The following is a 15,608-nucleotide window of genomic DNA, read 5'->3' as shown; positions in this document are numbered from 1 at the left end:
TAAACATACAGACCAAGAAATAAAAACATGCATATTCACATACGGTTGGTGTTGACAAACTCTGGAATACAGATTAAACAGTCTTAAAAAAACAAATCGAATTAGTGACAGAAAGCATTATTTATTCTTCTGACATCATCAGTGACTATGTTACATTTATATGAGCAATATAAAGAGGAAAAATCCACTTTCAGAAAATTATTTAACCTAAAGTATCTTTAGCTCATTCTAACACGAGGACATTTCTAAACTTAATCCGTTTTTGGAAAATTCTTAATGCCCTCAAAAGTATGAACACATTAAATGGGATATTTCTCCCATGCAACCATGCACAATAATTCAACTTTGCACTTTCCCTTCATGCATGGCATGCAAGTACATTCAATAAAATAAAAGCATTTGTAGAAACGTTGATCAAATCGGTCCATATTCCGTTTCTGGCATCCTTGATCGGGTTGTGATTAAAACAGTGGCCATGGTGAAAATGCATCTTCCCAAAAAAGAAACTTGGTGTGTGTGTGACCATGCATGCTGGACCGTCACATTCATTGGACAGTGAGTTTTTTTCTACCCTTTGCACTTTACATGCATAGCCAAACCACGCCCAGAAATGACCACAAAGCAGAGGGAAGACAGACTTGGACACAACATGGACACAACAGTTCAAGCACTTTTGTTGCTTTGTTTTTCCAAAAAAGAGCCATTTATGGTGCTCACTGCTGAATTTAATACATGTTGTAAACATTCGAGTATAAGGCCCAGAATGCAATATTAAAGATAAATACAAAACATTGCAAATGATGTATAAATGAGAATTGGCCAGTCTTTTATAATTCAGGCACTGGATGGAAAAACAGAAAATTGATGGTGTTTGAATGGCTCGGCTCCAAACACATCACATTAGAAACTCCTCATGAGGCAAGAAAAAAGGCGGGGTGAAGACGGAGGTTAGATGGATGGAGGTCTAAACCTACAGCACAAAGTCACCGTCAGAATCTCTTCTTTTGTTGTGGCACAAAAGAAGCTTTTGAGAAGCAACTCTCTCTCTTCCTTCCCTGTGCAATATCACAGGTATCGCTCGCTACATTATTTGGTGAAACTGTAACCATAAGCCTTACTGATGTGTGGGACATTTAGCTGGATATTTTCCTGATCTGATAAAATACAGTAGCACAAATGCTACAAGACGAATGGAAACAGAGACGGACAAAATCAAGTAAACAGAAAAGAAATAAACATGCGAGTCAGGACAAGACAAGAAACTAAAAACCTTTATTAAGAAAAACAAGAAGGGAAACTTATACTTTCATAGTTTTTTTTATAAATATTTAATAAATTAAGGCAGCTAAAAGAATAGTTCATCCAAGTATAAATATCTTGTCAATATTTACTCACCCTCATGTCATTCCAGTCCAACATTCTGTTATTTTTCAATAGCACCATATGAGTTGTTTGTTTTATTGTAAGATGTACAGACCAAACGCCTTCCCAAATCATTAATTTAAGATTGATGATGTCAGGTTTAGTCACATGACATACGAGAACCAATGATCTTGACGTCTAACCCTGCACTATACACTCACCTAAAGGATTATTAGGAACACCTGTTCAATTTCTCATTAATGCAATTATCTAATCAACCAATCACATGGCAGTCGCTTAAATGCATTTAGGGGTGTGGTCCTTGGTTGTTGGTGCCAGACGGGCCGGTCTGAGTATTTCACAATCTGCTCAGTTGCTGGGATTTTCATGCACAACCATTTGTAAGGTTTACAAAGAATGGTGTGAAAAGGAAAAAACATCCAGTATGTGGCAGTCCTGTGGGTGAAAATGCGTTGTTGATGCTAGAGGTCAGAGGAGAATGGGCCAACTGATTCAAGCTGATAGAAGAGCAACTTTGACTGAAATAACCACTCTTTACAACTGAGGTATGCAGCAAAGCATTTGTGAAGCCACAACACGCACAACCTTGAGGCGGTTGGGCTACAACAGCAAAAGACCCCACCGGGTATCACTCATCTCTACTACAAATAGGGAAAAGTGGCTACAATTTACACGAGCTCACCAAAATTGACCAGTTGAAGACTGTAAAAATGTTGCCTGGTCTGATGAGTCTCAATTTCTGTTGAGACATTCAGATGGTAGAGTCAAAATTTGGTGTAAACAGAATGAGAACATGGATCCATCATGCCTTGTTACCACTGTGCAGGCTGGTGGTGTAATGGTGTGGGGAATGTTTTGGCACACTTTAGGCCCCTTAGTGCCAATTGGGCATCGTTTAAATGCCACGGCCTACCTGAGCATTGTTTCTGACCATGTCCATCCCTTTATGACCACCATGTACCCATGGCTACTTCCAGCAGGATAATGCACCATGTCACAAAGCTCGAATCATTTCAAATTGGTTTCTTGAACATGACAAGTTCACTGTACTAAAATGGCCCCCACAGTCACCAGATCTCAACCCAATAGAGCATCTTTGGGATGTGGTGGAATGGGAGCTTCGTGCCCTGGATGTGCATCCAACAAACCTCCATCAACTGCAAGATGCTATCCTATCAATATGGGCAAACATTTCTAAAGAATGCTTTCAGCACCTTGTTGAATCAATGCGAAGTAGAATTAAGGCAGTTCTGAAGGCGAAAGGGGGTCAAACAGAGTATAAGTATGGCGTTCCTAATAATCCTTTAGGTGAGTGTAGGTGTCGTATGCACTCTTAGAATACAAATACAAAAGCTGTCATTGGGATGGTACCCCTTCAAAAAGTACACATTTGTACTTTAAGCGTGCATATTAGTACCTCAAAGGTTCATATCTGTAGCTTAACGCTACATATTACCTTTAAAAATGGTACCGTCTCATTGACAGCTTTTGTACCTTTTTTTCTGAGGGTGTGTGATGTAAGAGCTTGCATATTGATTTTCATGTATAGATTTTGCAAAACCGAAATACAGGTGTGGGATGACACATGGGCGAGTACACAATGACAGGACATTCAATTTTTGGTGATCTATTCCTTTAACAGTAAAGAGGAAGTGATGATGGCACCGGAGGCTTCCAGCTGGGCTAATGCTCTGTAGTCTCTTTGAAGGGATTTGGAAACGCTAAGACGCAGCTGTTTCTTTAGACCACAGAAAGATCACTTCTGGCACCTGGAGGGCAATACTGATGTTAAATTTGGTGCATTATCCTAATAAACAAATCACTCTCCATGTGAATGAATCTCAAGACGATGCCCCGCACTACAGCTGTTTGTCAAACCATAGCAGCAAAAGATAAGAAAGGTCAACTAAAATTAGCAAGAGTTAAGACATTCGGATGATGAAATAAACACGACACCTGTAAAGAGAGAAAGGAAATCCCACAAAATAAAGTTAGAGCAAAAAACATGCTATATATATTAACTTTAATTCTTGAAAATAATTTTAGCACTATGAATGCTAATATCCATAATATTAAAGTGGCAGTCGAAACCAAAATGGGCTTATACTCGCAGGTTTACAACTTTAAATTCACTACAATAAACCTTTACGTTGTTCCCATGTTGTCAGTTTGTTCCAGTTAACTTTCCCTGTGCGTTTCAATTCTTGTTTGGCTCTTTAAATTGAAAATTCTGGTAGCCCTTAATGGCGACATCAATTTGAAGGCGAATTATTGGCAGATCAAGCAAAGGGAGATTCGAGAAAAGGAAAGCAAACCTCGTCATAGGCAGCACCAAGCCAGAATAAACAACAAGACCAAGAAATCATTTATGAGGTAGCAAAGAGGAAAGAAAGAAAGCCACAAACATATAAGCAAAAACTGAAATGCACACGTACTGTATAGAAATGAAGCAGACGCTGAGATGGTTATCTGCTCTCTCTCTCTCTCTCTCTCTCTTTCTCTCTCTCACACACACAGACTCAACATTCAGCAGACCAGGCGCATTTGAAAGCAGGCAACAATGCACGTGTGTATGTGTGTTTGGGTATAGGCGAGCCATCTGGGTGCACGGGCTCTACGAGGTGCCGTTAACGGAACGTAAAGACTCACTCCCGGGGGCATTAGATGCATTGGCAGTGGAGAGAACTACGTGAGAAGGAGTAGAATTATTGGTTACGTCATGGAGTTGGCTGAGCACCGAAGAGCGACGTCTCGCTGCGCCCTGAAACGAACCACTTCTCTTGAAGGTACTCACTACCTCCATCTGCAGGAGAGAGAGAGAAGGACATCATACAGACAGGCGAATGAGCTTCACCAATGAGCTGCGCTTTAGCACTGGTAGGGATGGGGTGATTTGGGACATGTTTAGGGGTACGGGGCAACCATTTAATGTTTCAGGGTGTTTCTTCAACTGCGGAGACGTTGAGGTCTCATGGGCTGATTTAATAATAAAAAATAAAAATATTTTTTGTTATATGAAGGCTACATTAAAAGACACACTATCGTAGGACATCCCAGCAAGCAATTTTGCATTTGGAAAATGTCTAATAGCTGTTCAAACACAGCCCAGATGTAAAACAAGGCAAAATTTGAGCTGTCCAAAAATGAAATAAAAGTGAATTTGGTGCATTTCCATCAAGTTGTTTGAGCGATAAACAATTGTATTGGTAAACTAGTAACCAACAGTAAATAAAACAAGTCACGCTTATAAAATGGACGCAGGACTGCACTTAGTTATGATTGGTTAAGTTATACATTTAATAGCAGTGCGGCTTGTAGTTGCCAAACTGAATGCTGTGCACAGAAGAAGGAATGCAGAATGTTTGATGCAGGCACTAGCAGCAAGGGAATTGCGAAGATGTCGAGCCCCGTATATGGAAACGACAACGGAAACCGACGGTCGGTCTTGTGAATTTAATGTTCGCAACATCTGAATTTATTCGGCAAATACGTTTCCATTTTCCATTATTCGCATTTACTCTCTTTCACATAAGTCAAAAACCACCTCAAGCGAGCGTAAAATCGTTTTTTTTTTTTTGCAAATAAAAACATTTTTATTCGTAATGTGGCGTTTCCCTCAATCGTTTCTTATGCGATACTTGAAAATGCACATAAAATCAGGGGGATAGAAACCACTTGGCTTACATGATGAAATATCGCAAGATTTTTATTTGGGTAAAACCACATGTAACCATTTTCATGTTTATTTTGTTACTCATAGCTGGACTTTAGTTAAAGGTGGGGTGCATGATCTCTGAAAGCCAATGTTGACCGAAACACCTAAACAAACACGCCCCTACCCCAATAAAATCTGGACCTTCTGTTGATTGACCCGGCCCACACATACGCAAGCCAGGCAACGATGTCGGTTAGTAGATACACCCCTTACTGCTGATTGGCTGTGTTTTGGTTCTCTGCCCGACCACCTTTTCCAAAGTGTTTTTCAAAAATCATGCACCCCACCTTTAACCTAGACGGTGAATATGAGTCCATAAAATATTTAAAATATTTCATTACTGTAATTTCCACAATTTTTAAACAGAATACATACTTAAAGATGCAAACTGCATTTTTTTGGTACATCATTACAAAAATGACAGAATTCACTTGTGATTCATTTGTATCTACTGAGAGTCCTTGTTAGTAGGCAAATTAAACAAACTGAAAAAATTGTATTTTAAGACTGTTTAAAGTGCCCATATTATGAAAAAAACTCACTTTTTTGCGTTTTGGAGTGTTCTTTTGTGTCTTTGGTGCTTCCACACACATATAAACTTGGAAAAAAATCCATCCATGCTGTTTTGAGTGAAATACAGGTTTCTAAATGTCCTCTGCCTTGAGTTTCAGATTGCACGGTTTCAAACTCAGCTCCGCTGTGACGTAACAAGCCTTGTCGTCACATTCCATTTGAATTTCACTTAGCTGATATCCTCCATACTGTTATCATGTCTCACGGAAATAACAGCGCTATTTGGATATTATGGATTATACTCACGCCTACTTTTAAAAACAAAGTTTTAACGCGTGTTTATGTGTTTACCGGAACCTAAAGTGTAATCACATCTACAGTGTGTTTCGACGTAAATAGTCCTCAGATTGTAGGCGATATTATAATCTACTACAAGACGTTCATGTGAAATCTGATGTAAACAACAGACTATATATCTACATTTCACGGATGATACGCATTTGTGGACAAAAATGGTCATTGGATTTATTTTATTGGACTTTCATGGATTATTAACACATCTGAAACAGACTGGATTGGATTTGCGATCTTATATCAGCACAAAGGTAAGAAGTCACTTCTATATTCTGCATGTCATTTGCCATGATGTGGCTAAACGCTATGTTAGTTAGTTTGGAGCGTGGTTTCTCCTGCAAAGCCAGTGAGCAGCTACCATACTTTTCGAAAGTTAAAAGAAATGTTTAACTGCTTTATTTTACAATTCTACATGAACTTACGAAGTAATAGTGTTTTGCCAAACTAACCAAGACCGGGCCTTACTGACCCGTCTTTTCCGACAAGCCTAACGTACCCCCGAGTCTCTATCACTTTCCCAAGATACGGTGGACCTCCCGCTAGCTTCTAGCAATTAGCATGCTGTCCACAAGCAGTATACATCCCCCGTCGGGTCTTAATTTCTGTAATTTGTGAAAATAATGCATTTAAAAATGTTTTATAACGGGAATATGTTAGCATTGTCCAGGGCAAAACGAGTGTATTGTTGAGATTGCTACATCACAATTTACTCTCGAATCATTATGTGTCATGAGTTTCTTCTTATGGAGTGTACTTATTAGTGATACTTTTTTGCTTGATTTGTCTGTTGGCAATACATACACCGTTAATAGTAATAATATATGATTATAAAAATATAAAAAAATAAAAATAATAATACAGTCTGTACTGCTCGCAACACCATTGCCCATGCGCACATGACGTTAGTTGTTGGGCGTGGCCAAAGGAGAAGCAGCTCATAAATATGTAATGACCACCTCAAAACGGCACAATCTGAAATGCACTGAAACAGAGGCTACTAGAGATGGGTAACAATCTTTTCCTACAAGCTATTTCGATCAAACAACTTTTGAAACATGCTTTATGGAACTCATACACCTATTTAACTTGTGGAAAAGCAGTCATATGATGGGAACTTTAAGTCTATATGGCCAAAAGTGTCCACAGTTGAAGAAACACACTTAAATGAAAGTCTAAGCACCAGTCTATACGAACAGTGAAACTATTTATACATTCAAACAAGAAAATAATAGTTACCAAGCTGTGACATAGTACACAGAAATGCAAGTAGAAGAGAAAAAACATAAGACTGACAAGGAGTGATCAGGCAGCAGAAAATAAAAGTTGATGATTTTTAGAGAGAGAAAGAATAAAGTTACTGAAGTTACCATTTATAAAATAAAATAAAAAGCAATACTTTATTAAGCAAGCTGGTGATAAAAGAAAAATAGGTATAAGTTTAAAAGTAAAGAGAAATTTGTGACACGAAAGGCATCTGGTATATTTTAAGGCAATGTGTGTCTATGCGGGATCAGCCGTATCTGTCAGAAACAATATAAAAGAAACGTTAAACCAGATGGAAACAGACAGAGTGATGGAACGTCACCTGAGTCTGAATTCGGTTGAGTCCTCTGAACCAGAGGATTTGACCTCGCCTCAGCTCTCTCTCCGCATAATCAATCTCATCCTCATCCTCAGCGAGATCTTCGTCCATGATCTCATCTGGAGCCGGCCCGTGGCCCGCTTCTTTCAGACACTTCAGCTGATGTGTTGGTACTGATGCGATCACCTAGAAGAGGAAAATGATTCAATAACGAAATCCCGACTTCTATACGGGACAAAACTGTTTTTGATTTAAAAGAAGTATTAATACCCCTATTTTACCATACATTTCTCATCCTTTTTCAATTTAAAGCTCATCTCTTGTCCACAACAATGTATATGATATTCTAGAGCTTGGCATAACTGAACACATTTGTAACGAAAATAACCAAATCTTAATTTTGAGTATAATGGAGGCCAGCAAGTGGGTGAGAGTTATGCAGTATGTAAAGTCATGGCCTTTAGCTTCCGTCACCACGGGACGGGTGCGAGTAGAACCTTAACATATGCATTCTAGGATTTAACTGCTTTATCATCCATCTGTGTCCTATCAATCACGCACTGCCAAGCTGTCTAAATATCGCCATTAAAAACAATTAAATATAAAATGGAGAAGATACGGCATCACTTACCTGTCCCCAGACCAGCTCTCCCATCCCCACAAACAGACACCAAAGCCATTGCTCCATATTCAAGGGGGAACAGCTGAAGGGCTTCCCTCCAAACTGTACAATCACGATCTACAACCACACAAGAGCCACAATGAGATATTGTTTTGTATTTGCTTTCTTTTGTGTGTAATGCTTACATACACCAAACTGGACTTTTTTAAAGAACATCGTAAAATGGCAATTTAACTCCATACATGCTGGTATTTGTTAAAGGAACACACCACTGTTTTTCAATATTTTACTATGTTCTTACCTCAGCTGAGACAAATTAATACATACCTATCTTTTTTCAATGCGTGCACTTAATCTTTGTACAGCACGTCGTGAATATGTTTCATTTAGCTTAGCCCCATTCATTCTGTAGGATCCAATATTTTCTTTATTTAAAGACTGTTACATGAGTAGTTACACGAGTAAGTATGGTGGCACAAAATAAGATGTGGCGATTTTTTTAAGCGTAAAATTGTAATATTGATGGAAGTTTTAGCAAAGGGGGGGAGTAGTCAGGAGTGATGATGTAACTGCTGCAAACTAAGTGCTCTTCCGCCATACAATATAGTTCTCATTTTTTATACGCTAAAAATCGCCACGTTTTGTTTTGTGCCACAATACTTACTCGTGTAACTACTCATGTAACAGTCTTTAAATAGGAAAAACATGGAAGTGTTTGGTGGCTTCTAAATTCATCCCTGTTTGGATCCTAAGGAATGAATGGGGCTAAGCTAAAAACACATTCACGATGCGCTTTACAAAGATAAAGTGCACGCATTGAAAAAGATAGGTATGTATTAATTTTTCTAAGTTGAGGTTAGAACATAGTAAATTATTAAAATTTGGATGTTTTCCTTTAAGCACGAGCAGAACTTGTGTGTGTGGACTTATTCACGGTCACAACTTTGCTGGCTTAATGGTAATATTAAAATAAGTTTAAAGACATCCAGATATGTACAAGACATCCAGTTTAGACTACATGAAACCAAAACTCCTTCCACACCTGTATTGCAAAAGTCCCCAGCACGATTGAACAGAAGATGGGGTTTGAGAAGATCCCGTCGAACACGTTCCTCTCCCCATGGATTTTCCGGGCGTTGATCTCGTTGAAGAGCTGCATGAGGACGAAGGTGTTGAAGATGATGGTGTAATGCTCAGAGGGAGGAGAGTGCAGCGGAGCGTTACGGCCGCTGTCGATGTCAAAGATCTTCTCACCTGAGCACAGAATGTAAACACAAAATGAATTTTTAAAGACAAACCACTTTCATTGTCTCTCTTTCTTTTCCAGCTAAAATGAACATACCTACGAAAAGCAGGGTGAAGATGATTATAAGCTGGTAGACGGCGTGTCCGAGGATGTTTTTCATCATGGTTCTGGATATTAGAGGGTTGTTTCTGCCGTAGGGCTTCCTCAGCAGCAGGGATTCGGTGGGTGGCTCTGTGGCAAGAGCTAAAGAAGCGAATGTGTCCATGATGAGATTTACCCAGAGCATCTGCACAGCCTTCAGGGGAGAATCCTGTGTAGAGAAAAAGGTCACAGATTCAATTCAAGGAAACCAATCTTTAAAGCTAATGAAGGTTTAGTTGGAGAGACTTTATATATAGAGCATATCTATGAAGTATTATTGCCTTAAAGGAAAACACCACCTTTTTTAATATTTTACTATGTTCTTAGCTCAACTTCAATTAATTAATACATACCTATCTTTTTTCAATGCGTGCACTTAATCTTTGTACAGTGCATTGTGTATCTGTTAGCATTTAGCCTAGCCCCATTCATTCCTTAGGATCCAAACAGAGATAAATTTAGAAGCCACCAAACACTTGTTTTCCCTATTTAAAGACTGTTACATGAGTAGTTACACGAGTAAGTATGGGAAAACATGGAAGTGTTTGGTGTCTTCTAAATTCATCCCTGTTTGGATCCTAAGGAATGAATGGGGCTAGGCTAAATGCTAACAAATTCACAACGAATTTTAAGTGCGTGGATTGAATAAACATTAGTACACTGAAAAAAATGATTCATTGAATTTACTCAATTTTTTTAAGGTAAGTGGTTGCAATCAATTTATTTAAGCTACATTTAAACAAAAAAGATAAAGTAAAGTAAAGTAAAATATAAAACTTTTGTTTAAATGTAGCTTAAAAAGTTAATTGCAACCACTTACCTTAAAAAAATTGATTAAATTCAATGAATCATTTTTTTCAGTGTATGTATTTATTAGTCTAAGTTAAGAACAGTTTTCCATTAAGATGGATAGAAATTTAATCCATAAAGAAAAAACTTTTAAAAATAAAAGTTGAATATGTTTGTGTTGTTGATGTACCTGTGTGATACAGGCACCTGTGAAGGCTACTATGACAGCCACCACATTAACAGTGAGCTGAAACTGAAGAAACTTGGAGATGCTGTCATATACGTTCCTTCCCCACATCACAGCCTTCACTATGCTGGAGAAGTTATCATCTGTCAGTATGATGTCAGAGGCCTCCTTTGCCACATCCGTACCAGCGATGCCCTGTTTCAACAGAGAGATCCATTACATTTTTGAGCATTCACACCATTTAATCAAGAATGTGTTTTTTTTTCATTTTTCAAGGTGAACACTGAACAATTATTCGGAAGTTATGTTGTTTTTACTTAAACCGAGGTATGTTGTTCTGAACCATGAGTGTTTTTGTCATCAACCTGAACCCTTGGAAGTTGTTTATTGCTGCAAAATATACATAATCAATAATCAATTCTGGAAATGTATTAATTAAACATCATAAGCAGAACTTGGCGATCCAAAAAAGTATTGGCTGAGGTTTTGTTCAGTAACAGGAAACTTGATGTGGTCATTGTTGAATTTATGGTCATCTCATACTAAACCCTTTTTTAATGTTATAAAAAACAATAAAACACAGATCCAAGAACCGGAGGGTCGGACACATGCCACCCATTGAAAGTTTTTTTGTACAGAAGAACCTAAAATAAGTAGCTTTGTGATAATCTTTTATATTGTGGATCTGTATTGTATGAAAGGGATATTCTTCTCACCATTGCAAAGCCTACATCAGCTTTCTTTAGAGCTGGACCGTCGTTCGTGCCGTCACCTGTGACCGCGACCACCTGCCTTTGTTCCAAAACGGTGCTGTCTATGATACCTGTGTACAAACGCATACACTGAACATTTAAAGGAGGTGGTGCTCCACAGAATCCATGAAACAGATCAAATCATCCACATAAATAAATCAAGGTATAGATGAAAATCACTCATGTGACCTTTTACGTCATGCCGCCATCTTGAGTACCTACCGAGTACCAGTAGGCTACTGACAAGCATTGGCTAGCTTGCTACGATTTATGGATTTCTTAGCTTTTACTGTCTATGATTCTTACGGATATGGGAAAGGGCTACGAAAGACAACATTTCGCACCTCGACTGTCATAAAAGAAACGCTACTTTAAAAAAATATCTTGGTTAGGGTGTGATGCCTACTTGATCCCTGATGCGTTCTTCCAGCCGCTGTCCGGTGCTACCGAACTACCACTATTTTTACAACACTAAGAAGGGACGACACAACATGAAACTTTGCTCGAAGTATCACCTGGATCTCTACACATGAACGCGAGCATTAAGAACATTCCTTGTGTACACAGAGTTTAATAAAAAGAAAGGTTTTGAACAACTGACTTTGGCTGTTATTGCTCGTCATCTTTGCCAGACATAAAGAATCGATTTTCGAATTTGAATGAATGAATCTCATATGAGGCTCCTTTTTCAACTAGAAGGTCAATATTGTTTTTCACTTGCGACAAAACAACGGATTATCCGTGCATTTATATGGAACTATGCTTTAGGAGGTATCCATCTTTACTCTTGTCACTCCTTAAGTAGCTCGGAGATCGATACATCTTTACTTGCAAGATGGCGGCTAGCAGACGCCAAAACAACCGAAGTCAGTTGTTCAAAACCTTCTTTTTAATAAACTTTGTGTACACAAACAATGTTCTCAATGCTCAAGTTCACGTGTAGAGACACAGGTGATACTTTGAGCAAAGTTTTGTGTTGAGCATTCTTAGTGTTGTAAAAATAGCGATTTTGATGCTCACAACATATTGAAGGCATAGCTTATAGTTCTTTTGCGACCACTTCAGGTACTCAAAATGGCGGAAGACAAGTGACATGTCAGCTGATATTCATCTATAAATGAAGTAATCTCCATACCACACTCACTCTACATTTCATTTATTTTTAATTATTATTATGTAGGGCCGCAGTAAGATAAATCGAAATTAAGTTTTGCAAGTTCATGTCACAATGGTCTGGGATAATAAAAAGGATTATAATACTACAAAAAGTTATGTAAAGTCGAAGTTTTAGGTTGATGCAGATGGAAGAGAAACTTTCTCTTTCTTTCTTCTTTTTATTTCCATCTTAATTTTCAAATTCGAAACCTATTTTATTAAAGGTGCAATGTGGAACTTTTAGTGATATCTGGTGGTGAGACAGTGAATTGCAACCAAGTTCAGTCCACAGCTCACCCCTCCTTTTCGAAATGCATAGAAAAGCTACGATAGCCTCCACAGGACAATGTAGTAACAAAACGCGACCTATAGAGCAGTTTGTCCAATTAGGGCTACTGTAGAAACATAATAGCACTTTCAAGTAAGGTGACCCGTGGTGTATTTAGAATTAAAACGCTTCATTCTAAGGTAATAAAAACAATACAGTTCATTATGTAAGGTCTTTATACACCACTGATAATATAGTTGTGTGTATTATATTGCATTTCTGTGAAGACGTCCTTCTAAAAGTAACACATTGCACCTTTAAGTTAAATTGAATTGACAAACTTAAAGTATTATGGTATCACACATCAATTAGCAAGTTGTCAAACTTTTCTTATTTATTGTGTTGCCCTAATTACGAATAATAATTAGGATAAATTTGTGAAGAGAGACTTACCTTTAACTAGTGTGTGTTTGTCTGTAGGAGACGATCGAGCAAGAACTCTGAGTTTGGGCCAAATTTTGTCAATGCGCTCCTGCTCAATCTAGAAGAAATAAAGGCAGACAAATTTTATCTATGCATTTATTTCTAACTAAACTATTGCTTTCCTGATATGCATAACTACAGATGTTTGTCCTCATTGTTAGTTTTGTAAAAAGTTGACAAATCTGTCATAAATATATGTGACCCTGAACCACAAAACCAGTCATAAGGGTAATATTTTTTTTTATTGAGAATTATACATAATCTGAAATCCGAATAAATAACCTTTCCTTTGATGTGTGTGTTTTTTAGGATAGGGCTATTTGGCCAAGATACAACTATGTCAAAATCTGGAATCTGAGGGTGCAAAAAATCTAAATATAGAGAAAACCACCTTTAAAGATGCCCAAGTGCTTAGCAACACATATTACTAATAGAAATACATTTTTGATATATTTATCGTAGGTAAGTTACGAAAGTTTTTTTAATGGAACATGATCTTTACTTAATATCCTAATGATTATTGGCATAATTTTGAGCCATACAATGTATTGTTGGCTGTTGCTACAAATATACCCGTGCTACTTATAACTGGTTTTGTGGTCCAGGGCAGGGGCGTAGCCAGAATTTAATTTTTGGGGGGTCCTATCTTAAAATAAGGGGGCAACTAATATCTATATCTATATATATATAAAATGTAGATGGCGCATTGTCACCACATATTAATGAACTCTCATGCGAAGATGACAGTGTAAATTGGGCTAATCCAATCAAGTTTGAAAATAGCTGCATTTTACCGCGCAGCATTTTGATTCGTCTCTATCAATCAGACTAAGAAATCAACATTTTCTTATTTTATTTTAAGCAATCGGAAATCTGAGGGAGCCGGACATGTAAATGAGGGGGCCATGGCCCACCCAGGCCCCCTCGTGGCTACGCCCCTGGTCCAGGGTCGCAAATTTGACAAAAATACATAATAGTTATGATAACACATGATTGCACAACATCAATACAATATATTTAAACCCTGCAGGCCTACCTCTCCTTTCTCGTTCCTGATTCGCCTGTTGAAGTCCTTTCCTTCCATACACAGAAAGTCATCACCAGGATGAATGATGCCACACTTGGAAGCAATGGCTCGTGCCGTGTTAATGTTGTCGCCCGTCACCATACGTACAGTGATGCCCGCTCGCTGACACTTCTTGATGGCGTCTGGGACCTGATTGTAATATATCTGACTATTTTAACTGCGGTTAAAATATTAGCATTGAAAGCATTAATATTTCTTTATATACAGAATCTCAGGGTACTTTATGATAAAGCACTCACTGGAGAGATTGCTGCATAGTGATGAATAATATATAACATTGCAAGCTCTTTGATGTCTTGGAGGCTAAGCTTTTTTAGCTCAAATAAAAGCAATCCCAGCATGCTAAGGTCTGCTTTACAAAAAAACATATCAAATCAACATCACAACATTGCTCAGTCCCTCCAGGAAAATGTGATAATGCAATGGCATGATTCAACGCATAATCAGCCATATTTATGCGGGGGCCGCATTTTTTCAAATACACCGCACTTTCGCAGCATAAATTTCAGATTTCCGTGCGCAAAACATGCAGGGCTTGCATGATTTCATAATCTCCGCATTTTTGTAGCAAAGATCATATATATCTTAGCAGAAATTTGAAAAATATTGCATTTACTTCACACAAGCCCAGCCATGTCCCCAGTTGCCATGGGCAACCCAATATCACAAAATTATGTGACTATTTCACGTATGGACCAACGTGAAAATGTCACGTTTTGCCGCGTTTGAACGTGAGCATGTCATGCTTTTCTGTTTGTGTCACTGTCACGTATTGGTTACTCAACTTTTTTGTCCTAATTTCTTACCATTGTCGCTTCGGTTTAGGGTAGATTTACATAAAATGACATCCTTACCTAAACAAACTCTAACCCCAACGTCAGGCGACAATTGGTTAAAGTTTATAAAATATAAAAGAATAAGTCTTGTATCTTTTTTTTATAAACCAATACTTAAAGTGACAAATACTTAAAGTGACATATAACGCAAGCACCAAATCTAAACCGAAGCGACAATGGTTTGAAAAAATGGTTTGAAAAAAGTTGAGTAACCAAAACGTGACGGGACACAAACAGAAAAACGTGACATGCTCACGTTCAAACGCGGCAAAACGTGACATTTTCACGTTGGTCCATACGTGAAATAGTCACGTAATTGCGTGATATAGGGTTGCCATGGGAATGTTATGATGTGACTTAATTATGTGATGTGAACATCATTGAAAAGCTGCAAACAGTTTTTCCAAGTTCCCGGAATTTTTGCAAGTTCTCGCAATTTCATTGCACAAAATTGCATAAATATCCCGCATATTCCATCGCACTTTTTAAGAAAAC

General features: G+C 38.0%; 1 protein-coding gene across 6 annotated transcripts in view; it reads right to left on the bottom strand.

Annotated features, from left to right (window-relative positions):
* atp2b3a (ATPase plasma membrane Ca2+ transporting 3a) overlaps positions 1 to 15,608 on the bottom strand; it is a 40,754-nt gene that overhangs the window by 1,799 nt on the left and 23,347 nt on the right. For 2 of the 6 annotated variants that reach the window (XM_055167468.2, XM_055167469.2), the window contains 9 exons: positions 14,227 to 14,406; positions 13,161 to 13,248; positions 11,249 to 11,355; positions 10,536 to 10,727; positions 9,512 to 9,725; positions 9,212 to 9,423; positions 8,179 to 8,286; positions 7,551 to 7,733; positions 4,100 to 4,186 (listed from right to left, as the gene is read on the bottom strand). In XM_055167468.2, the coding sequence (XP_055023443.1) occupies positions 4,100 to 4,186; positions 7,551 to 7,733; positions 8,179 to 8,286; positions 9,212 to 9,423; positions 9,512 to 9,725; positions 10,536 to 10,727; positions 11,249 to 11,355; positions 13,161 to 13,248; positions 14,227 to 14,406 (1,371 nt within the window). Of the gene's footprint in view, positions 1 to 4,032; positions 4,187 to 7,550; positions 7,734 to 8,178; positions 8,287 to 9,211; positions 9,424 to 9,511; positions 9,726 to 10,535; positions 10,728 to 11,248; positions 11,356 to 13,160; positions 13,249 to 14,226; positions 14,407 to 15,608 lie in introns of all 6 variants that reach the window. The other 4 variants (XM_055167472.2, XM_055167473.2, XM_055167470.2 and 1 more) reach the window with 2 other exon arrangements.

Source organism: Misgurnus anguillicaudatus, chromosome 5, assembly GCF_027580225.2.
Source record: "Misgurnus anguillicaudatus chromosome 5, ASM2758022v2, whole genome shotgun sequence".
In the NCBI taxonomy this organism is placed as follows: domain Eukaryota; kingdom Metazoa; phylum Chordata; class Actinopteri; order Cypriniformes; family Cobitidae; genus Misgurnus; species Misgurnus anguillicaudatus.
This window is presented reverse-complemented; position numbering and strand designations above follow the sequence as displayed.